Source organism: Rhinopithecus bieti, unplaced genomic scaffold (genome assembly GCF_001698545.2).
Source record: "Rhinopithecus bieti isolate Rb0 unplaced genomic scaffold, ASM169854v2 scaffold_19969, whole genome shotgun sequence".
In the NCBI taxonomy this organism is placed as follows: domain Eukaryota; kingdom Metazoa; phylum Chordata; class Mammalia; order Primates; family Cercopithecidae; genus Rhinopithecus; species Rhinopithecus bieti.
The window spans coordinates 2,641,143-2,666,363 of NW_016810434.1; the positions used below are offsets into that span (position 1 = coordinate 2,641,143).

Genomic DNA, 25,221 nt, shown 5'->3' on the forward strand with positions numbered 1-25,221 from the left:
TCTACCGAAGCTTTAGGGAACCTTTAAGGAAGGCCTCCTCTCGCAGAGAACTTCAGAGAAAAGGAAAACCTGGGAAGCGCAAGGCACTCTCTGAGGCCCACCTGCATAGCTTCAAGGATGAGAACGGACCCATTCAAAATATTAAATGTGCTCACAGTCCGCTCCCAGTGTCTCTCAAAATCGACACCGAATCCATGATCTTTTGGGCAGGGAAATACTGAGGTTATTCAACAGTGAAGAGCCCTAGGACAACGAGGCATTTCCTTCACTTTCCTCTAGAGGATGTGGTCCACCTCAGTCGCAGAAGCAAAATTTGAGTCTCAGAAGCAAAATCAAGCTAGTAATCTCCATCCCCTTCCCCAAAAAGCCCAAGGATCCAGACAGACAAGGCAGGCCCACAGCATGAGCTCTCGCTAAATATATGTGGAAGAAAAAGAGGAAGAAGGGGAAACAGGGGTTAGTGAGGGGACCCTGTGGGATGGCCTGCAGTGTGGTGCCCAGCCATACAGTGCTTCCCTCCCCAAACCAGATTCCAGACAACGTCCCTTGCTGTCGTTCTGGATGGTGTAGGTCTGGCCTGTGTTTTTATACTGCCTCCGCCGCGGAAGTGCATTTAGAGGAGCCAGCCCCGCACCACCCAACCCAGGTTCTAAGATCTCCACAGGCAGTGTGAACATTCACATCACCTGTCTGGCCAAAGTCAGCAACTGAAAGAGGATAGAATCACCTCAGCAAGCTGGCTTTTCTGCTCTGCTAGAGCACTCCACGTGGCAGCAGCCACACCCCCAGAGTGCGGCCTCTACAAAGGATTCTTCCCACGGAAAACAAAAACAGAAACAAAACCCAAAGGGGAAGGGTACAAAACAACAATCTATTTGGTAATTTAGAATCTTTTAAAAAATAGTTCAATTTATTTTTAAATTAACGTTGAATATAAAGTATGATTAAGTAAATAAAAATGTCTAGCCCGGTGTGGTGGCTCACACCTGTAATCCCAGCACGTCGAGAGGCCGAGGCGGGCGGATCACGAGGTCAGGAGATCGAGACCATCCTGGCTAATACAGTGAAACCCCGTCTCTACCAAAAATACAAAAAATTAGTCAGGCGTGGTGGCGGCGCCTGCAGTCCCAGCTACTCGCGAGGCTGAGGCAGGAGAATGGCGTGAACCCGGAGGCGGAGCTTGCAGTGAGTCAAGATCACGCCACTGCACTCCAGCCTGGGCGACAGAGCGAGACTCTGTCTAAGAAAAAAAAAAAAATACTAAGTATTTCTTTCCAATGCCATGTATTTTCCTTTTCTTTTTTTTTTTTTTTTTTTTTTTTTTAGACAAAGTCTTGGTGGGTTGCCCAGGCTGGAATGCAGTGGCATGATCTTGGCTCACTGTAAACTCTGCCTCCCAGGTTCATGTGATTCTTGTGCCTCAGTCTCGCAAGTAGCTGGGATTGCAGGTGAACGCCACCATGCCTGGTTAATTTTTGTAATTTTAGTAGAGATGGGGTTTCACCATGTTGGCCTGGCTGGTCTCAAACTCCTGGCCTCAAGTGATCCACCCACCTTGGCCTCTTAAAGTGCTGGGATTACAGGCATGAGCCACCGCATGCCCAGCCTAATGCTATATATTTTCAACAAAGGCTGAAAAAGGGCATGAGTGGAATAATAAAGCAGGGAGACAGCAGACGACAGGCAGTGAAGAGGGGAGAGGCTGGAGTGGAAGGAGCAGCATAACAGCCAAAGAGAAGGGAGAGACACCTGCTGCTGGAAGTAAGAGCAAGGTAAGGAAAGAGCCTGGAGAGCAGGAGAGCAGGGGTGCAGACTCAGGGGAGCTAGAGGCCAGGGGAGGCTGGGTGGAAGGCCAGCCTGATACAGCCTCCTGGGAGGGTAACTTAGCAGTTATCAACCAAGATTTCACAGAGAGGCCACTGACCATATACATTTATCTTGTAAATTACTGTTCCATTTTCTGTCCCTTCTTCTAATGAAGTATCATTCTTACCAGTTTGTATGAGATGACATAATAAAAATGACTCTGGTTGAGAAATAGCATTGAACTGGGAGGAGAGTTCAGTGCTACTTCTCCAGCCCAGACTTGTACAACTTCTGAATTGCCTGGTAACTCACAGGTGAGACAGCCAGCTCCTCTCCTACCCTCACACTAAGGAAGTGGTACTTTTCGTTAATTTAGGTAAAATCTGCACTTCTTAAGGGTTCAGAGTTCGAGGAGTTTCCACAATGATATACACAGTGGAGCCACCCCCCCAAAGCAAAATGTAGAACATTCCCATCACCTCAGAAAAGTCCCCTCAGACCCTCTTCCAATCATTCTCTCCCACCTCAGCAGATTCTGCACCACCACCCCCGGCACCACCCCTTTTGGCTGCAGAGGTGGTGGCCAGACATCTTATCTTGGAGGCTGGTCTGGATAACATCAGCTTCTAGGCTAGTTGATTTCTCAGCCCTATGTATAGAAGAGCGCAGAGTGGCCACCACATTTACCAATTTTAAACTTAAACGCAAACTTATTTTATACATTTAAATGTATAAATATTTTATAAATGCTAATGGGTACTGGATCTCTTAAAAAATCATCATTGTTCTATCAAGATTAGGACTCCAGTCCCACCCACCTATTGGGTATACACGGAGCACCAGAATGCTTCTCAACAGTCTGCAAGCAATGACCTCCCCCGAGGGTTTTCCTTCTCACTCACCTGGCTGTTTGGATCTCCAAGTAAGTTGCATATATGTGGCACAATCTTGCTTAGTGTTAAAGTCTGCGCTCCAGAGCTGAAAACAAAAGGAGTGCTTTCTTGTTAGTGAGAACTGAAGAAAGACAGACGCCTGTCTGCCCACACCTGCTCTTCCCGTGTCTCCCCAACCCCCATCACCACCTCATACCAAGTCTCTCTCCATCCCATCCACACTGGCTCCAAAGTAAATGTGTCCAATGGCCCCTTTGCACAGAGTTCAAAACCTAGGGTGGTTTCTCCCAGATGAGTCTTCCTCCTGTCCCCCAGGGCTCTGGCCAATCCCGCCCTACCTCTTTAAGGCTGGGCCAGAGCACCCCAGGTCCCGCTTGCCTCACAGGTGCTGCCTCTACATTACTGTTCTGTCACTGTAAGCCAACTACGAGTCACTGGAGGGACCTTGTTTAACTCTCCCATGTGCTGTGGCAGAGCTCTCTGCTACGGTAGACATTCAGGCAATACCGCTGGATGAAAAGACTGCAATCAAATCAGAGCATCTACCTACTGGGGTACATCTGAGCCAAGTACTACCCTACTGGGGCACATTTGAGTTACAATTTTCACCATCACCATCCCTGCCATGACAAATGGCCTTTGTGAATAAAAATCTCTTGGTTATCTGCCTACTACCTTACCATAAATCCCTAGAACTGGAGCTACTGTGATCAAAGGCTAGAAGTTTTTTTTTTTTTTTTTAAAGCTTCAGCTACATATGGCCAAATTTAATGGCACTGAAAAAGCTAACATATTAAGATGGAAAAAATTTACAAGTAAATAAACATTACAATCTCAATTTTGTTTTTAAAAATAACATAACTTTACAGATTAGGATAAAATGTACCAAATTTAACAATGATTATCTGAAAGTAACAGAATTACAGTAATCTTTATTTTTTCCTTGTGTAAATTTTTATGATATATACAGTATTATTTTCATAATCAGAAAAAAAGTCTTGAAATTTATAATTTTAAAAAAGCCTCTCCTAAAAATAAGCACATGAAAAAAAGTTCACCATCAACAGCCATTAGATAAATACAAATTAAAACCACAATGAGGTATTACTACACACATATAAAAATGGCTAAAATAAAAAAGTGACAACATCCAATGGCTAGCAAGGGTATGAAGAAACCAGATCATTCGGACATTGCTGGTAGGAACGTAAAACAGTGTGGACAACTCTGGGGAAAAAACTGGCAGTACCTTTTAAACTAAAAATGAACTTACCAAATGACCCAGCAAGTGTACTCTTGGGCACTGATCCAAGAGACATGGAAACTTATGTTCATGTAGAAACTTGTACATGCATGTTCACAGCAGCTTCATTTATAAAAGCCAAAAACTGGAAATCACCCAAATGTTCCTCAACAGGTGAATAGTTTAACCAACTGTGATATATCTACACCAAGGAATTCCATTTAGCAATAAAATGAACTAGCATATATGTGTAACCTCAAGGGTATCATGCTGAATGAAAAAAAGATAAAACTCAAAAGGTTACATATTGTATAATTCCATTTACATAACACTCTTGAAATGACAAAATCATAGGCAGGGAGAGCAGATTCGTAAAAATTCAAACAGATTCACAGTTGCCAGGGGTGAGGATGTAGCTACACATGGCAGCATGAGGGAGCCCTGCAGTGACTGTAGAGTTGCATATACACACAAATGCACGTGTTTACCTGAGACACTTGCACAAGTTCTAGGGATTGTATCAATCTCAACATCCTGGGACTGATGCTGTACTATAGTTATTCAAGGTGCTAACATTGGGCAAGGGTGGGTAAAGGGGGCGTGAGACCTCACACTACACTTCTTTGCAACTTCCTGTAAATCTATAATGATTTCTAAATAAAAAGTTAAAAAAAAGTCAGCCAGGTAAAAATGTCAGGCTCATCCCAGACTTACGCATTGAGTGTTGCTATAAGGCAGAGACAGATGCCTTCTCGAGTACGGAAATTCTTGTGTTTGAAGCCTCCAAGCATTCTGTCCCATACGTACTGTAGATGACAAAGAACAGGTGAGGAAAGGAGAAGACTGCTGCAGCTGTCACTTAGTAAGGGAGCAACAGAAGGCAAGCCTCTTACCCAGGGCCAAATTAGTCCCATCCTCTACCAGCACATTTAATCCTCTCAAGAGCATACTGGAAAATGATGACATCTATCATGTTACCAAGTATACCAAATTATAATTGTTAAAACATATTCATTTACATAATTGCATTTAATTCTCCCAAGAACCCTAAAAGGGAGGTATAACTGTCCTCATTTTATGGGTGAGGAAAGCAAGGCCAAAAGAACCAGTGAGTTGCCAAAGATCACACACTCACACTGCCCTCTGCTTTTTCTCATCACCCCCCAATAAAGGACAGTGGAAGCTGGGAAGGCAAGGCTGTTTCGGTCCATCCCAGCAGCCCCAATTCACTAGAAGACAGGGGCCAGGGCTCCAGCCAGGCCTCCTGACTCCCAGACACCACGGCTTCCTCTTTTCAGACAACTGGAGAGTCGGTTACATAAATGAGCTGAAGGGTCTAATGGATTAAAACTAAGTATATTAGATTCACTAATTTATTCAATACCCCCATGTTAAATCCACTATTCATCTCATACTTTTGTGACTTATTTATTTAAATATCTTGTATGGGTAAACAGATTGAATGCTGTGAAAATTTTTATCTGTAATACATCAGCTTAAGTCTATGGAGTCACACCGTTTGTGCAAGCACACACACACACCCTCGCAACTGCATGCATGCGCACTGGCCAGCTGACCTCAAAACACATCTCTTGCCCCTACCTGGGGATTAGCAGCTTGATCCATGATCTTTAGCAGCAGAGTTTGGTCCTGCTCCCTCACAGAGTCTTTAGCATCTCCTAGTCTGTCTATTAGACTTGGCAGCACTGAAAATCAAAACGGAAACTGATCAAATGAAACCCTATTTGGGGGTCTGCGGTCACCAAGTATTGCTATTTCAATTACGTGGGAAGACAAACCCCTGACCTAAATGATGTATCTCCTTCTAAAACCACTCATCTTTGCTCACAGCTCTACTCTCCTTGCTGAAATTCATGAAAGTCACCAAAAGAGTCTGCAAAATCCTTTGCATGGACAGATATACTATTTGTCTTCCTCCTTACCCCACGTTCCTCCAGCCAGTTTCAAACGTATTTGTAAGCTGATAAAAATGGAAGACCTTGACAGGAAGAGTCAATAGAAAGGAAAATTTAGGTAAAAGACAAGGAGAGGGGCTCCAGCATATGTGTTTTGAGTGTGGAAGGGGTAGGCACTTATGAATAATCTTACATTTCATCAACATTGTGTATTTTTAGTTTTACATCACACCCAAACACACATGAGACACAGCCCAGCTCTCCATCTTCCCCCACCTACCCAGTGTGGACCCTCCCACCAGTTCTCCAAGTGCACCTGTAGACCGGAGATCCGCTTATTTTAAGAGCTTGCAAACCTCTATAACAAGACCTATCCCTGAATAATTCAGCTAATTTAGGAGGAAAATGGAACCCTATTAAAATATCAAATTTCTAAAAGTAAAGGTTTTTTTAAAAAATTTGTAAACAGTCGATGCTAAAATGGGAAAATAGCTCACGAGCATATTGGTCAGAAACTTAACAGAAAAGAATACATGTGTACCAATGTAAAATAGAGAAATTCCATAAGGAAATGGTTGCATAGAACTGCTGAGTGTTCATACTGCCCCCATGAAACACCGGAGGTCAGGAATTCAGAGGTATTTAAATCTATGAAATCTGTGGGGTTTGTTCCATTTTGCTGACACATCGTTTTTCCTTCAGAATAAGAGTGAACATTTACCATACACTTGTAATGACATTTACAATCAAGGTGAAAATGGTAATGCCAACCATAGTCATCTGGGGAAAAATACAACTGGCTTGGTTTTACAGGATTTCTCAAAGAAAACTGCCTTTCATTAAAGGGGACCGCGGTCAGGGTCAAATATGACTTGGTTGGCACTAAAGGGTGACAGCTAATTTAGCATAAGAAATAAAAATGGCACTAATATTTCATCTTAGAACACGTATTACTAAGTTCCATATGAGAACACAGTGAAGCCAGTACAAAGGTATGGGGGAGGGTAAGGGCGCCCGCAGACCCAGAGGCCAGGAAGCCCAGCGGGAAGGGAAGGCAGCGGGGCGGCCGGCCGGAGCTGCGGGTGCTACGGAGGCTGCGGGAGAGGGCGGGGACTGACTGACTGGGAGGTGCGGAAGGGAGGCCGAAGGGGCTGGAGGGGAGGCAGGGTGGCGGCCGGGAGGGTTTGGGAGCAGCTAAGTGGAGAAGCCGGGGAGACCGAGGGAAGGCTGGGGGTCTGAAGGGGCCGGGTCCGCTCCACAAGTGCCGCAGCTCACCTGTGCCGATCTGCGCCTTGAACCGATCCTGCAGCCGGGTCACCAGGGCGGACAGGATGTCCATGCCCAGCAGAACCACCTGCAGCGGGAAACACCGGGAGCCTGTTAGCGGCCGGCCTGCGGGGCAGCGCTCCCGCCCACCCGCTCCGGGGACGCCTCGACATTTCTGGCCCAGACGCAGTCCGAGAGTCCAGAGCGCGCATGCCGACTGGAGGACCAAAGAGATTAGCACGAGGAAGGATGATCTTCCACCAGAAAAGCTGTGTACAGCTATAACGGAAAATACTCGGTGAGGAGAAACGAAATAAATGGCAATACAGCGTAGCCAAACCCAGGTTAGCCGCCCGTGGAGTTCAAGAGAGCGCCGTGGCCCCGCCCCTGCCAGCCCCGCCCCGGCGAGAAAACGTATGCAAATTTTCGAGCGGTCGAAGCGCGGTCTTCTGGGTAAAACCGAGCCGCCGCTTTTGCGACCCTTCAGGAGCCTCAGAAAACAAAGAATTGGTGGTGTCGTCGAAAGCCGTGGAGGCTTGAGGTAAGCTAGCCACAGACCGACTAGGGCGGGACTCACAAATTAATCACCACAACCCTATCAGGTATTGGCGCTTCCTGCTTGCAGCGCACGCAACCCCTAACGCAACCATCCTTTTCTTGGGGTTGCGCTACTGTCCAATGAGCGCATAGTGAGGGCAGTACTGCTAACGCCTAAACAACACACCCGCATCAACTAGAGCTTTGCTTTACCTTGGTGCAATTTTTGGAAAAAACGAAAACCCGCTTTTCCAAGACGTGTGATTTTGTAAGAATAGTAAACTACAAATAACCGTGCGTTAAACGAGAAGAGTTTTAACATAAGTTTGCCACGGTTATTCATGTAACTCCAGCTTTATGCTGAGCCAGCCTAATAGTCTAGATCAAGTTTCAATAGGAGGCGAAGTTTCAGTAGGCCTTTGTACCTCACATAAAATGTAATCCCAGCACTTGGAGACCGAAGCGGGCGGATTACAAGGTCAGGAGATCGAGACCATCCTGGCCAACATGGTGAAACCCCTTCTCTACTAAAAATACAAAAATTAGCTGGGCCTGCTGGCGCACACCTGTAGTCCCCGCTACTCGGGAGGCTGAGGCTGGAGAATCGCTTGAAGTTGGGAGGCGAAGGTTGAAATGAGCTGGTATCCCGCCACTGCACTCTAGCCTGGCGACACAGCGAGACTCCATATCAAAAAAAAAAAAAAAAAAAGTTAAATAGTGAGCTTTCTGCGGAATGGTCCCATAGCCTCTGCAGGAAGCAGTTTTGCACTGTGAGACTTCATTAAACACGCTTCCAGCACAAAGCTGAGCACTGCCCAATGTTCACACAACTACCAAACAGGACGGGGCAACAGTTAGGATTTCTTGTATATAGCCTCTGCCTGCGTCTGGCGGCTGATAAAAGCAAAAACTGCAGACTTTTCTATTCAGCTTTGAAATCCACTGCTTCAAAACTGAAGGAATCCAAACTGGCCCAATAATCCCCACAATATATAAAATGTTCTTGAAACTGGCTACTTGACAATATTGAAGAAAATAATTTTAAAACTTTTATAGAGAAAACAATTTGTAAACAGATTTTTCTTTTAATAATATAATAATGGTATAAACACTTTAAAATAATGACTCTACTTTCGAGCTAAAAAGGATTAGGTTTCACACTATGACTTCCTTCCAAAGAGTACAGTGTGAAGTGGAGTAACTATCCAGCGGAGAAAACTGACAGACGCAACCTCAGCCAGGCAGTGGAGGTCCACATCAAGTACACTTGGTATGATGTCATGAAAATGGCATTTTGCCTTTGTGATAGTCCTTCCCAAAACCCTTAAACCCAGTCTAAGCATGAGGAAAACAGAGAAATTCCGATAGAGGGGCATCCTACAAAACACCTGACCAGTACCCCTCAAAATAGTCAAGATCATCAAAAACAAGAATTCTGAGAAACTGTCAGCAACAGGAGCCAAGGGAAACATAACAACTAAATGTAACGAGGTATCCTGGAAGAGAGTCTGAAACAGAAAGATGACACTTTTCCTTAGGTAGAAACTAAGAAAATATGAATAAAGCATGAAATCTAGTTAATAATAATACATCAATACTGGTTCATTGATTGTAATAAACCACACTAATGTTAGATATTATAATGAGACGATATTACCTTTGCAATTTTTCTGTTAAAAAATAGTTTATTTTTTTAAAAGAACAGCCCATCACAGAAGTGAGTTATTTAGCTTTTGTCTGGTGAAATCTTAAGCTTATCTGCACAGTTGCATTACTGGTTGCAAGTAGGGGTATTATTCATGACAGAAACATCCCTTCATACATCGCTCAAGGCTAAGGTAAAGAGGACTGTTGTTTATTTGGGGGAAAGCTGATGCGGCAGTTGACTTGGTAGGTCTGAGCAGAGAAGGCCTCGCTAAGCCCCGGACAGTCAAGTTTCAATGCCTTGCCTAGATGAACTGGGGAGCGTGGAAACTCCCAAAGAAGACTGAGTGAGTAGATGCACCTGAGTCCCCAGAGAAACAGAACAGGAGAGGTCCAGGGTGCCAGCCGGGAGGACAGAAGGCAGTTCCAGGCACTTTCACAGCCCTTCTCCTGGGCTTCCATTTCCCTACTGAAGAAAGGGATACATGAAAAAGTCCTTGCCCAGAAGACCACTCTGATAATTAACTGTAAAAACCTTTTTGTGCCTAAACCTCCTCATCTGTAAAACAGAGACAATAATAACAGCTACCTCGTGGGTTGTTGTGAGGATTAAATAAGGTGTGTATGTAAACTGTGCCTGGCACGTGGTAAGGGTACTTTGTTTTTTTTCCTGTTTCTGCTTTCTTCAGCCCTTAGGTCTATAAAACCAAATTCTTCTCCATGGCTCAATGGAATACACAATTCTCTTTCATGGAATGAGGTGTTACCTGATTCTAAAATCACAAATAAAAGCCATTCAAAATCTTTAAATTTTTTGTAACTTTTTTCTTCCAACACCATTAGCTCTGCGTGACCCTTGAGCACTGCCTCTGACATTTTACTTAATTATCTACGTTTGTGCTTGTTTCCCCAGCTACACTCCTTGAATGTAAGAACACTACCATCTTCCATTTCCTCAGAATTCCCATAATAAATAGCACAACGCTGGGTACAAGGTAGGTGATTGATAAACCCTACTTTATTGATGTGAATGAGACTGGAATAGATGAGCTCTCAAGGTCCAACATCTTCTTTATCCTAAAATCTTTTAAAAGACCCTTTTGTAAAAGAGAGAAGAGGGCTGACCAGGTCACTGGGACCAATACTCCTGCCGAGCACAACTAAGAATGCTGGATATAAAAGAACATCTGCAGCATCAGAGAGCTAAGAAGGCACAGAAGAACTTCCAGGTCAAGAAACACAGACAACTAAACTCCACAGACATGAGCCTGCAACAGCTGGTTCTCTGCCCTGGGGCCATGTATACACTGGGAAAGGGCGCAGAGAATCACTTTAATAACCTCGTGGGTCATCTAGGAGGGCAAAGGTTACATTCCAAAGCCCTCCAAAGTTGGTGGCCTAGTTAACCCCCACCACGTGTGCTGGAAACCCAAATGGCTAGACTTTAGGAGGAAAGTGAGTTGGAAATAAAACAGTCTTCACAGGGACTGCAGCCCAGTTTCCAAGCATCTGGGTGGCCCGGAAAAAATTCTAATCACTGACATCAGATTAAAGTGAGTTTAGACTGTTTGTGTCCAAAAGCCCTTAGCAGATAAAAACACATGTCATTTCTGGATAAAGAAAACATCATCCTAATAATCTAGTCCTTGGTTTATTCCTGTAACAATTTTTCTTTTGTTGCTGTTGTTGTTTGTTTTTTTGAGACAGAGTCTCGCTGTGTCGCCCAGGCTGGAGTGCAATGGTGCGATCTCTGCTCACTGCAACCTCTGCCTCCTGGGTTCAAGAGATTCTCGTGCTTCAGCCTCCCAAGTAGCTGGGATGTGTTATCAACCCGGCTAATTTCTGTATTTTTAGTAGAGATGGGGTTTTATCACACTGGCCAGACTGGTCTCGAACTCCTGACCTCAAGCGATCTGCCTGCCTCGGCTCCCAAAGTGCTGGGATTACTGCGTGAGCCGCTGCGCCTGGCCTATTCCTGTAACAATTTTTCAAAGAGAACATGTAAAACACAACCAAAGATAACCAGGCACACAGGACAAAATAAATTAAAACTAGCAGAAACAAAGACCAACCTGAACTCTGGATCCCTGGATAGGAGAATAATTACAAACAGACTTTAAAATAACAAGTCAGGCCGGGTGTGGTGTCTCACACCTGTAATCCCAGAACTTTGGGAGGCCGAGGCAGGCGGATTGCCTGAGCTCAGGAGTTGGAGACTAGCCTGGGCAACATGGCGAAATGCCCTCTCTACGAAAAAATACAAAAATTAGCTGGGCATGGTGGCGGGCACCTGTGGTCCCAGCCGCTCTGCTTGGGAGGCTGAGGTGGGAGGATCACTTGAGCCTGGGAGGCGGAAGTTGCAGCAAGTGGAGATCGTACCACTGCACTCCAGCCTGGGCAACAGAGACACCTCATCTCGATAAATAAATTAATTAAATTAAATAACAAGCCTTATTATGTCTAAGACACATGATTCAAGTTTTGGGTAGAGAAATGACAACTTTTATTTATTTATTTTTTTGAAACGGAGTCTCGCTCTGTCTCCCAGGCTGGAGTGCAGTGGCCGGATCTCAGCTCACTGCAAGCTCCGCCTCCCGGGTTTAAGCCATTCTCCTGCCTCAGCCTCCCAGGTAGCTGGGACTACAGGCGCCCGCCACCTCGCCCGGCTAGTTTTTTGTATTTTAGTAGAGACGGGGTTTCACCGTGTTAGCCAGGATGGTCTCGATCTCCTGACCTCGTGATCCGCCCGTCTCGGCCTCCCAAAGTGCTGGGATTACAGGCTTGAGCCACCGCGCCCGGCCGACAACTTTTAAAGTTACACAGATTAAACAAATAATACAAGAGAAAATTAAATACTCAACGAATGGGCTCTTTTTCCTAAGTGCACTGTAAATACATGAAGAGAACTAAACAGGAAACTAAGTCTGCAGAAAAAATCCAGAATAAAGTAAAGAGAGGCAAAAAGACAGAAAATTCCAAAGAACAGGCAAGAGAGAATAGAGAGAAAATGTTAAGTTTACATGGAATTCAAAAAAAGAAATAAGAGACAATAGGTATAAAGCAATGGCTGACATTCATTAGAATTTTATTTTTATTTATTTATTTATTTTTGAGACAGGATCATACTCTGTCACCAGGACTGGAGTACAGCTGCCTGATTTTGGCTCACTACAACCTCCACCTCCCAGCTTCAAAGGATCCTCCCGCCTCAGCACCCCGCCCCCTCCCCAGTAGCTGGGACTACAGGCGGGTGCCACCACACCCAGCTACTTTTTTGTATTTTTGTAGAGGAGGGGTTTTGCCATGTTGCCCAGGCTGGTCTTGAACTTCTGGACTCAAGCAATCTGCCTGTGTTGGCGTCCAGAGTGCTGGGACTACAGGCATGAGCCACTGCACCCAGCCCAGAATGGTATTTAAAAAAATAATAAATAAATAGTGTTGGTGAAGATGTAGAGAAACTGAAACTCTTGTACACTGCTGGTGAAGTGTAAAATGGTAGAGCTGTTGTGGAAAATGGTTACAGCAGTTCCTCAAAAAAGATTAATCATAGTATTACCATATGATTCCAGCAATTCTACTTCTGGGCCTATACCCAAAAGAAGTAAAAGCAGAGTTTCCAAAGACAGTTGTAAACCCAGGTTCACAGCATCATTACCTACAACAGTAAAAAGGTGGAAACGACTCAAGTGTTGACTGACAGATGAATGGACATGCAAAATGGAGTCTACCAGTCTGCCATACAATGGAACTTTAGGCCTTTTCTGAAACACTACAACATCGATGAACCTTGAAGGCATTACGTGGAGTCAGGTAAGCCAGTCACAAAGACAAATGTCTGGTTCCACTTACATGAAGCACCTAGTCAAAGTCACTGATTCAGAAAGTGGACTGGTAGCTGCCAGGGGTTGTGGAAGGGAGAAACGGGAGTTATTATTTAATGGCTTCAGGGTTTCAGTTTTACAAGAGAAAAACATTGTGGAGATAGATGTTGGTGATGGTTGCACAATTCAAATGCACTTAATGCCGCTGAATTGTACACAAAACTAGTTGCATGGTGAATTTTATGTTCTGTATATCTTACTACAATTAGAAATAACTTTTAAACAATAGCTGATGGTTATGAAGCTTGTGTTATGGGGCAATAAAAATGCTCTAAAATTAGTGGTGATGGGTTGTACAACTCTGTGAATGTACTATCGACCACTGAATTTTACACCTTCAAAAAGAGTAAAAGGCCGGGCTGGTGGCTCACACCTGTAATCCCAGCACTTTGAGAGGTCAAGGCGAGCAGATCACTTGAACCCAGGAGTTTGAGACCAGCCTGGGCAACATGGCAAAACCCTGTCTCTACAAAAAAATACAAAAATTAGCCAGGCCTGGTGGCACAAGCCTGTAGTCCCAGCTACTCGGAACACTGAGGTGAGAGGATCACTTGAGCCCAGGAGGTTGAGGCTGCAGTAAGCCCTGATCTTGTCACTGCACTCCAGCCTGGGTGACAGAGCAAGATCCTGTGTCCAAGAAAAAAAAAAGAGAAAGATAGAGAGAAGGAAAAAAGAAGGAAAGAAAGAAAAAGAAAGAGTATAGCAATACCTGAAGAGATAATGGCTGAAAATGTTCCAAAAACTGAAGAAAAACATCAAGCCACATATGCAAGCAGCCCAGTGTATCACAGTACACTAAGGAAAAAGAAATCCATACCTAGATACATTAGCTACATTGTTTAAAAGATAAAGACCAATACTGCCAACAATAAAGAAATGCATCAGCAACGTGAAGAGACAATTACTAATCACCAACCTATAATTCTATGATCTGTAAAATACACCTTTCTAGAAAGTGAAACAATTCTCATACAAAAATTAAAAGAACTTTTCAATACTTATCTTAGAAGCTATCCATTCTTTTAAATTCAATTTTAGTGACTGTCCTGGTGCTACTGGCTTAACAATAAATCATTCCATATAACTATTAATAGCATGATTTCCCCCTTTATTATGTTGATCACCTCAAAAGATGCAAAGCATCTGAGAAATTTAACATCCACTGAATTCATGATTAAAAATTCTTAGCAGATTAGGAAGAGAAAGATTCTTCCTTAACTTCACAAAAGGATATATTTTTTCAAACCTACAAAAAGCATCACACTTAATGATGAAATGCTGAAAGCTTTCTCTCTGAGAGTGGAACACGATAAACATATCCACTTTACAATTTCTCTTCAACATTGATTGTGTCTGCAGTCCTAGCAAACTAATTTTGGCAAGAAAAAAATAAAAGTATGAAAATTAGCAAAAAAAGAAAAAATTATCATTCTAAATGGAAAATATAACTGAGTAAAACAAAATCTAGAAGGGGCCGGGCACGGTAGCTCATGCCTATAATCCCAGCACTTTGGGAGGCCATGGAGGGCAGATCACGAGGTCAAGAGATTGAGACTATCCTGGCCAAGATGGCGAAGGCCCATCTCTATTAAAAATACAAAAATTACCTGGGAATGGCGGCGGGCGCCTGTAATCCTAGCTACTCAGGAGGCTGAGGCAGAGAACTGCTTGAACCCAGGAGGCGGAGTTTGCAATGAGCCAAGATCGTGCCACGCCCCCCCACCCGGGGAAAAAAGGGGAAACTCAGTCCAAAAAAAAAAAAAAAAAAAAAAAAAATGAAAGATCTAAAGATGCATTATAAAATTAATAAGCTTTGTAAGACTAATACAAAGCCAATATATATGAAAAAAATTACATTTCTATTCTCACAAGCCAAAAGTTCCTATTTTAATTGCATAAAATAAACACCTACGAATAAATCTAGCCAAAATAAATATCTGCCCAAAAGTTATATAACAATTCAAAATTTTTTAAGATAGCTAAAATAAATACAAAGATAAAACTATAGGTTGGAATACTCAGTACTATGAAATTTTCAGTTCTCCCAAATTGATCTAAACATTCAATAAAATTCCACTCAAAACCCCAATAAACACAAACATGTATTTTTTTTTTAAGAACTAAACAAGTTGATTTCAAAATACATGTGATAATATGAATGGCAAGGCACTCTTTTGGTAAAACAAGGTGATAAAACTTGCTCCCCGTGGATATCAAGATTTATTACAATATTAGAGGAATCAAGACAATGTGCTATCCGTTGATGAACAGACACATACACCAACAGAGAGCATAAAGAAACAGACTCGAGCCTATGGGGCATTTTACGACAAAGTAGGCACTACAGAGCAGTGACAAGAGGGCTACTTTTTACGCCGATGCCCTGGGTCAACTGAGTATCTACCTGGATTTAAAAAGGGGCTGACTCCTATCTCACACCCTGCACAAAAGTGAATTCCTGACAGTAGATAAATGTGCAGAAAGCAAAGCAATACACCTTTTAGAAAATAACATAATAGCTTCATGATCCCAGGACAGAGGAATATACCAAGACACAATAAACACAAACCGTAAAGGGCAAGATTGATGAACTGGACCAAATCAGAATTAAGAACTTTGGCATATCAAAACCACTGAAGAAAGTGAAAGTCAAGTCACGCCAGAAGAAGATACTACAAACAAATCAGCAACAACAGGCTTGTTTCTAGAATATATAAAGGTGCTCTGCAAAGCAAATGGTAAGCAAGCCAGTAGAAAAACAGGCAAAATATGTGAAGAGGCACTTCACAAAATATACCAACGGTCATCATTCTAAGAAAAGCTGTTCAATTTCCATTAGTCATCAAGGAAATGCAAATTAAATGAGACACTACTGCACACTCACAATGGCTAAAATGAAAAAGACCCACAAGACTGAGTGTTAACAAGGATGTGGGACCACAGACACTCTCCTACATGCTAGCGGGAATGTAAATTGGCATAATCAACACTGAAGAAAACATCTTGGCATTAGCTAACAAATTTGAAGATCTGCAGCAATACCGCTGCTAGGAATATGCCCAACAGAAACACAGGTACACATATAACAGGTGAAATGCACGAGAATGCTCAGAGCAGTACTACTACAGTAGCCAAAAACTAGAAATTCATAAGTCCATCCACTGTGGAATGTTGAAGCTGTGGGTTTCATACTAAGAGATGCAACAAACATTGAAAATAAATGAATCACAGCTACACTCAGCAATACAAAATCTTGTAAGAATGAATCAAAAGGCCAGAAACAAACAACCCACATTTGTATGAAGTTCAAAAACAAGCAAATAAAGCGGACACGGTGGTGTCTAGAGTCCCAGCTACTTGGGACGCTGAGGCTGGATGATCGCTTGAGCCCAGGAGTTCAAGTCCAGCATGGGCAAGATAGTGAGACCCCATTTCTAAAATAATTAATTTTTAAAAAACAAGTATACATAGCCAGGCGCGGTGGCTCACACCTGTAATCCCAGCACTTTGGAAAGCTGAGGTGGGTGAATCAAGAGGTCAGGAGTACGAGACCAGCCTGACCAACATGGTGAAACCCCGTTTCTACTAAAAATACAAAAAATTAGCTGGGCATAGTGGCAGGCGCCTGTAATCCCAGCTACTTGGGAGGCTGAGGCAGGAGAATCGCTTGAACCCGGAAGGCAGAGATTGCAGTAAGCCAAGATCGCACCACTCCACTCTAGCCTGTGCAACAGAGTGAGACTCCATAAAAAAAAAAAAAAAAAAAAACCCATAAACTGTAATCTTAAGGTGCATATTTAGATAATAAAACTAAAAAGAAAAGCCAGAAAGCAGTTACCATAAAAGTCAGAAGAGTGGTTACTTAGGAGAGTTCTGGTGGCGATGTCTAAGCAATGTTCTATTTTTTGTCCTGAAGATCAATTAAACAGCTATTAGCTTTAAAATACATTATTAAACTGTGTCTTTGTGTTTTGTGCACATTCTATACACACTTCAGTTTAAGTTTTAAAAATCAGAGCAGTGGGAGTGATGCTGAGCACCAGACGTGTAAGTTTATAACAAGTGGCTTAGACCTTGTCTCTGCCTTTGCAAAACACTTGTAAAGGCCCCAAAATGGAACAGTTCTCTTTCCAGATACATAAGGTCTGCTCATTGGCAAAGAAAGGAATATTCAATCCTTTTCTCCAAAAAACATCCATAAGGGACAAAGCAGGTGGTAAAAACAGGGCATTTCTTAAGCTTCAGAAGACTGGATTGTCTAAGGTAAAAACAGTGCTCACACTCACATCGTATTTTATTGTTTTAAGGTATTTTTGCATGAATCTGAGTAATCTCACAATAATCCTGAGATGTAGAATATATTATCCTCATTTGGAAATAAGGAAAATAAAGACCAAAAGACTTAGCCAGGGTTGTAAAGTTTGGTTAATGACCAAACTGCAAACAAGCCTGAGCCTCCTGAGTACACCAAAGCCATTTTCACTATAACATAATAATGATATACACAAAACCCCACATTTTTAGGGTTTTTCATCTCTCTTTCTCTCTCTCTAGCTAGCTTAAGACCTTCTCTGCCAATAATATCAGATAACCTCAAACGTCAGCCTCGGCGCTACACCCGTCTGAGACTCTGGGAATGCCTCAGCTAGGAAAAAACACACTGGCTTTGCACGCACGGCTTTGGGGCTGACATCCAGCTCTCCCCCCAGTGGCAGCTGCTCCATCTCCGAGCTTCAAATGCTCATCAGTAACACCAGAATAATAATACATTTACCTTAAAGAGTACACATGAGGCTAACAAAGTTTTAACAAAATGCTCAGAATATCACAGGCACCCAGTAAGTACTATTTCCCTTCTTTATGAGAGCAGCACGTTTAAAAATAATAAAAAAGCATGGCTTACTGAGGTAAGGGGCAAAGTTAAGTACAAAATCTAGAAAAGAAAATAAGGTTGCCTAAAATTCCATCACAACAATACCCCTGTTACTATTTTGGTGACATCTAGGCACACTCACATGCACATTTTTCCATTCAATGTGCAACACACATCTTCCCAAGTCAATAAATACAGATCTACACCCCTATTTTCAGTGGCTTTATAATATTGTACCTAGATATCATCATTACTCACCCAGTTCTACTAACATGCAGGGTTTTCATTATTTTACACAATACGATGATGGACACACACACTTCCACACATGTGCTATCATCCCCTTAGTACAAATGCTGAAAACATTTGCTGGGTCAAAAAGAAAACACACTGTATACTACACTGTTAGCTCTGTTTTTAAAGTAATGCACTAGGTGCTGCTTTAAAAACAGGACTATGCCCTGCTGATTTCTACACATTTTTTAGTTATTTTAAAAGACTCTAGATTGCAACCTCACTAAGTAAGGAGAAATTAGCACTCTACACTGTACTTACTTTCACATTCAAGAATAAAAGCACAACACAAATACCCCCTCAAGAAAAGTGTGATAGTCAGTGACTTTGCATATACACGCGTAGATGGGAGAAGTAGTTACCGTTACCTAAACTTGTCATCCTTCAAAGCAGTCACCTAGGAAATGCCTGGGTGCTCAACCCAACAACATTGCCACTGGACAGTCTATTTTTAAAATTCCTCTTCTGGAATGCCCTCCAGAGATAGTTTATGAACAATAAAAGTAAATATCTGTTAAAATACGTAATTAATATTAGATTAATGGGACTTGCAAAGTTATGGGCTATTACCAGTAATCGTCCATATAAAGGATTTTACCCTTCAAAAGGTATTTAGGATCATCACACCATCAAACCACTTTTTTTTTATTACATGAGGCAGCAATATGCCAAGTCGTGCTAGGAGACAAGGTTTCAAATACAATGAGAGGCAGAGTTAGTAACCTTTGTTTGAAGAGCTAGACCAATCCAATACAACTTTCAGCAATGATAGAAATGTTCTACATCAGTGATGTCCAGTATAGTAGCCACTAGCCACATATGGTTACTAAGCAAACGAAATGTAGCTAGTGCAAATGTGAGACAGGACTTTTCATTTAACTTCACTTAATCTAACTTTAAACCACCACAGGAGGCTCCTGGCTACTGTGTTGGACAGTGCTGCTCTACACCACTGGCTGCAAATTCGGACACACAGGTAGAAATATGGCGGGGTAAAGGGACCATGGAAACTGGGGGCACCTCTTAAAGCTCCAGTCACTTGATAACATGTGGGACTGAAGAACAGTAAGGCCCCATCTCCAGATTTTAAACCCTGGCAACTTATCCAAAGAATTCTAAAGCACTGAGGAGGCCAAACAAAACATATCTGTGGGTCATATCCAGCCACAGACCTCTAAATTTGCAGTCTCTCTCATCCAGATACATCCCATAAACATGAGATCAGGCACCAAGACATTCATGATGGTTTAAGGAAATACACAAAGATCCAAGTTTCCCATATGGACTTTCAAAATTTTCTCTAATATGCTTCCAAGCTGATCTACCTGTTTCTCTCTCCCAGCAGCCCCCAGCCCGCCAGCAGAACTCACAGCTCTTCCTCCCGCCCAGGATTCCTGGAGTCTCCCTAGACTCCTCCAAAGCCCAGGTCCCAATCCTTCTAAGAGATAGTTGCAGCTAGCCCCTCCACAAGGTCTCCAGCCTCCTAATTTCTCTAAACCCCAATCTGAATAGCACTTTTTTCTATCTCCTTAATACGTACACTAAGCAACTCTCCAAAAGACCACAAACTACTCAAAGCAGAGCAGATTCTTTTTTTTTTCTTTTGAGACAGAGTCTCGCTCTGTCGCCCAGGCTGGAGTGCAGTGGCGCGATCTCGGCTCACTGCAAGCTCCGCCTCTCGGGTTCACGCCATTCTCCTGCCTCAGCCTCCTGAGTAGCTGGGACTACAGGCGCCCGCCACCGCGCCCGGCTAATTTTTTGTATTTTAGTAGAGACGGGGTTTCACCGTGTTCACCAGGATGGTCTCAATCTCCTGACCTCATGATCCGCCGGCCTCGGCCTCCCAAAGTGCTGGGATTACAGGCGTGAGCCACCGCGCCCGGCCGACCAGAGCAGATTCTTACACAACCTTTTTCACCCACTCACTTGCCCAGAGACAGTAAAAAAAAAAAAAAAAAAAAAGGTGGGGGCGGACAGGAAATCATGGGGCAGTGAACGTCTATCTTGCAGAGATTCTCTATTTAATCCTCACAACAACATTTTGAGGCAAATATCATACCTATAAATATGCCTACTTTGCAGATAAGGAAACTAAGCCCCAAAAAGATGAACAAATAATTAGGCAAGGTCACTCCATGGTTATGTGGTTTAATAACACTAATCCATTAGTCTTACAAAAGGGCAAACCAAGAACACTACGCTTGTAATGACACCCAAGTAAATCACTCTTCTGTGTCTACTTTTTCCAGAGAACCATCTGCCCACTGGTTGTGCTTCTGACAAAAAGTGTGTAACAGAAGCTGTTCCAAGAGTGTACTGGAACTGATTTTAGAGACCAAAATATCTGTGAATGGGCTAGTTATAGCTCCCAGCATTCCAGTCTCCACAGAGGCACTGTGGGAAACGAGTCCACTCCTTCCTAAAGTAAGGAGCAATCTCCTTCTACTGATTTTTCTCAGAGTTCATGCCGGGGTGAAATCCTGACAAAAATCTTAGCTCCAGGATGACATTTTATTACTTCAAAAAAAAATACAAAAAAATGTATAATATTACTACCCTTTCTTGAAATACTGAAATCTGGAAAAATACAACAATAGTCTGTGCTTAACATACTCTCTAACTCACACAATGCATGTTTTTTTTTTTAAAGGGGGAAGGTGCATTCATTTATTTACTTAAAATTTACTGATCACTTATTAGAATTCTATATACTTGATCAAATACCAATCAAGTATAAGGGTAAGATGAACAAGCTGTTAGACATATAAGGAGTTACTAAACACACACGTACCACATGACTGCAATTCCATTCCATACATAAAGATCTGGGTCAGTAAACAAGAAAATAAACAAAAAAAAAAAAAAACAGAAAAACATGGGATCCTAGAAACAGAGGGGCCTACTCAAAAGAGAGGTGAAGGCAATTACCAAGATGACAGCAAAAGGGATTCTCAGAATGATGGCAGGACACCTAATTTTTTCTTTCTTTCTTTTTTTTTTGAGACAGAGCCTTGCTCTGTCGCCCAGGCTGGAGTGTAGTGATGGGATCTTGACTCACTGCAACCTCCACCTCCCAGGCTCAAGCAATTCTCCTGCCTCAGCCTCCCGAGTAGCTGGGATTACAGGCATGTGCCACCACACCCATCTAATTTTTATTTTTAGTAGAGACAGGGTTTCACTATGTTGGCCAGGCTGGTCTTGAACTCCTGACCTCAAGTGATCCACCCGTCTTGGCCTCCCAAAGTGTTGAGATTACAGGTGTGAGCCACTGTACCCGGCCTGGGCACCTAATTAAAATCAGCACAGCGAGGGGAAAGAATGAGAGCAAGTCAGAAATCAACAGGGGAATACGAAGCTGATGCTCCAAAATCAAATCCCCAAGTTTGTCTCCAAAAAATGTTTGTTTTTCTTTTATTTGTTTGTTTTTTTTTACTGCGGGGTTGGGGTGGGTATGGAGCAGACATTTGCTTGAATTATGATCCAAAAAAATCCATACATGACATTTAGCAGGTATGGCACATGGCAACTCAAGGTTATTCTAAAGGCTCTCTGACTCTAGAGTTGACCCCCTCCTACCCCATTTCTTTTTGTGTCATTTTCATGCTGCAGAAATCTGGTCAGTTCTGTTACAAAGAGAGCCACAGTCAGCTTTGTCTGTTTCCTCGGGCATCACGGAACTTGACCCTCTATCTCTGCATTTCCTGCAGACGGAAGTCAGCTCCAGAGATCTGACTAGATTCAGATTCAACATTTCTGGCCAGAATATTTTATAGGTGGTACTATAATCTTTATTCCAATAATATCTCCCACATTTCATCAAATCTAAGACACCACCAACTTTGTGAACACCAAAGAAATAACTAGTGACCCAATTGATCAAAAGACTCATCTTGATATCAGAGATGGTAAAACTGTAGAGGTAAAAAAAAAAAAAAAAAAAAAAAGTGTCTCAATTGAAATTCTATTATAGTTTGCTCATTACTTACAAAATAAACAACTTTAATTGGATTTATAGTTCTATAGAATGACAGCTTCAAAAACACCTTTTAAAACCGAAAGCTTCTTAGAAGTATGGCATGCTTTATATGCAATGCCTCTTGGAAACAGAAATGATCTTTCAAGGGACTCTCCAATGATGGATTTCCCTTTCACATCCCACCCCACCACATTTCCTGTGATTTATCACATCTCTATACTTTAGCCATGAGACTACCTTTCAGGGGATACCCAGACAAAGTAAAAACAAGGAACAGCTAAAAAATTCAGTTATGTTGGAAATAACTCAGCAATTTCTTTAAAAACTAAACACGTACCATATGACTGCAATTCCATCCCTAGGTATCTACCTAGAAATGAAATACAGAAATGAAAGTGTAGGGGGGTGGCCAAGATAGCTGACCAGAAGCAGCTAGTGTGCGCGGCTCTCACGGAGGGGAACGAAGGGGCGAGTAAATACAGCACCTCCAATTCAACATCCAGGTACATGCATTGGGACCAATCAAGGAAACAATTCCACCCATGGAAAAAGGAGAAAAGCAAGACAGGACAACGGCCCACTCAGGAGTGAAATGGAGCCAGGGGAACTTCCCCCATCCAGGGAAGCAGTGAGAGAATATGGGACCCCAGGAACCCACGCTTCTTCCACAGATCTCTTTGCAACCTTCGGGTCAGGAGACCGCCTCACGAACCCACTCCACCAGGGTCTTCAGTCTAACACAGAACTACGTGGAATCTTGGCAGCTTAGCTGCTCAGGTGTGAACAAAGACCCAAGAGCCGTAGCCACCCGGGCTTTCTGGGCTTCAGAGCAAAAGGAGCTGCAATTCCATCTTTGGGTTTGAAGCGACCGAGGCAACTGGGGGCTGAAGCAGACCCTGAGCATAGCACGGCTGCTCTATGAAAAAGAGGTGAGACTGCTTTTTTAAGCAGGTCCCCGATCCCATTCCTCTTCACTGGGTGGGCCCTCCCAACCAAGGTCTCCAACCGCCACCTACAGGTGCCTTTGGGCTGACAACAGATCCGTACCTTCCTGGGACAGAGCTCCCAGAGGGAGGGGCAGGCCACTGTCTTTGCTGTTTTGTAGCCTCCACTGTTGATACCTCCAGTACTGGAAAAACCAAGGCAACTGGGGACTGGAGTGGACCCCCAACATATTGCAGCAGCCCTACAGAAAAGTGGCCAGACCATCACGTGGGCACCCATTCCCACATCTCCTCATCGGCAGGTCCTCCAGGCCTGGGCCTCCAGTCACCCCCTCAGCAGAGCTATCCTGCCAGTAGCAACTCAGCAACTCCCTGGACAGAGACCATATGGCAGCTGAAAGCCTCTCTGCCACTGCCTCTGCTGTGGAACTGTCCTTGTTACCCCCGGACTAACGAGCAAAGACCCTAAGTGCCTTATCCACACCTCCAACAAGGAGGGGAAGCTGGTCCGTCTCCCAAGGGCCCCACCCACCCCCCTACTCTTCACCAGGCAGGGAACCCCCAGCTTGGGCTCACAGCACAGACCCGCCATCCTAGGCTGATTACACTGAGTGACTGCTGACCTGCATCTCTCTGGGGTGGAGCCCACAGAAGACAATCAAATGACCCTTGGCTACAACCACTACTAAGGTCCCTTCCTCTGCTGCCTCCAAACTAGAAAAAAAACATAAACACCGAGATTGTCTCAGAGCTGCAGTGGGCAGCTCAGGAGTGCCAAGCTGCGATCTATAGCCAGCACTCAAGGTGGAGAGAAACCCACGCTTTTTGAGAACTGAGAGGGAACACGGCTGCAACTGTGAGGAAATACAGGGGAGCCACACAACCAAGCAAGAGTCTACCATGACTCAGTATGCCTATGTGCCACGTACTGGATCATAACCCAAAGCTTCAACACCAAAAATACCTCACTAACATACCACCCTCCGAAACCAAAGTTAAGAAGTCAGCTTCAAAGACCCTACACAAAGCCTCAGCCCTGTGAAAACATCCAGCAAAGAAGTCACTTGACTGTACTCAATCTACACTGCAGTTAAAGGAACACCCAGACTTAGAGATAAGCAAAAAAAACCAATGCAAGAACTCTAGTAACTCAAATGGCCAGAGTGTCATATGTCCTCCAACAACCACACCAGTTCTCCAACAAGAGTTCTTAACCAGGCTGAGTTGGCTGAATGGCCAAAATAGAATTCAGAATATGGATAGGAACCAAGATCATTGAGATTCAGGAGAACAGCAAAACCCAATCCAAGGAAACTAAGAACCAAAATAAAATGATACAGGAGCTGAAGGACAAAATAGCCAGTATAAAAAAGAACCTAAAGAATCTGACAGAGCTGAATAACACAATACAAGAATTTTACAATGCAATCACAAGTATTAACAGCAAAATAAACCAAGCTGAAGAATGAATCTTGGAACTTGAAGACTGGCTCTCCAAAATAAGATAGACAAAACTAGAGAAAAAAGAATAAGGAATGAATAAAACCTCAAGAAGTATGGGATTATATAAAGAAGCCAAATCTATGAAAAATTGGCATCCCTGAAAGGGAGGAAAAGAAAGCAAACAACTTAACAAAATATATTTCAGGGTATCATCCATGAAAACTTCCCCAATCCTGCTAGAGAAGCCAAAAGTCAAATTCAGGAGATACAGAGAACTCCTGCAAGATGCTGCACATGAAGATCATCCCCAAGACACATAATCATCAGATTTTCCAAGGTTGAAATGTGAGAAAGGATGTTAAAGGCAGCTAGACTGAAAGGGCAGGTCATCTACAAAAGGAACCCTATCAGGCTAACAATGGACTTCTCAGCTGAAACCCTGTAAGTCAGAAGAGATTGGGGGCCTATATTCAACATTCTTTAATAAAAAAAAAAAATCTTCAAC

The 25,221-nt window shown here is 43.1% G+C and overlaps 1 protein-coding gene across 17 annotated transcripts in view; it reads right to left on the reverse strand.

Moving 5' to 3' along the window:
* Positions 1 to 25,221, reverse strand: part of CLASP1 (cytoplasmic linker associated protein 1) — a 312,807-nt gene that overhangs the window by 184,254 nt on the left and 103,332 nt on the right. For all 17 annotated transcript variants that reach the window (XM_017891966.1, XM_017891965.1, XM_017891961.1 and 14 more), the window contains exons 3-6: positions 7,134 to 7,212; positions 5,545 to 5,648; positions 4,657 to 4,748; positions 2,709 to 2,784 (exon numbers count right to left, since the gene is read on the reverse strand). In XM_017891966.1, the coding sequence (XP_017747455.1) occupies positions 2,709 to 2,784; positions 4,657 to 4,748; positions 5,545 to 5,648; positions 7,134 to 7,212 (351 nt within the window). The remainder of the gene's footprint in view (positions 1 to 2,708; positions 2,785 to 4,656; positions 4,749 to 5,544; positions 5,649 to 7,133; positions 7,213 to 25,221) is intronic.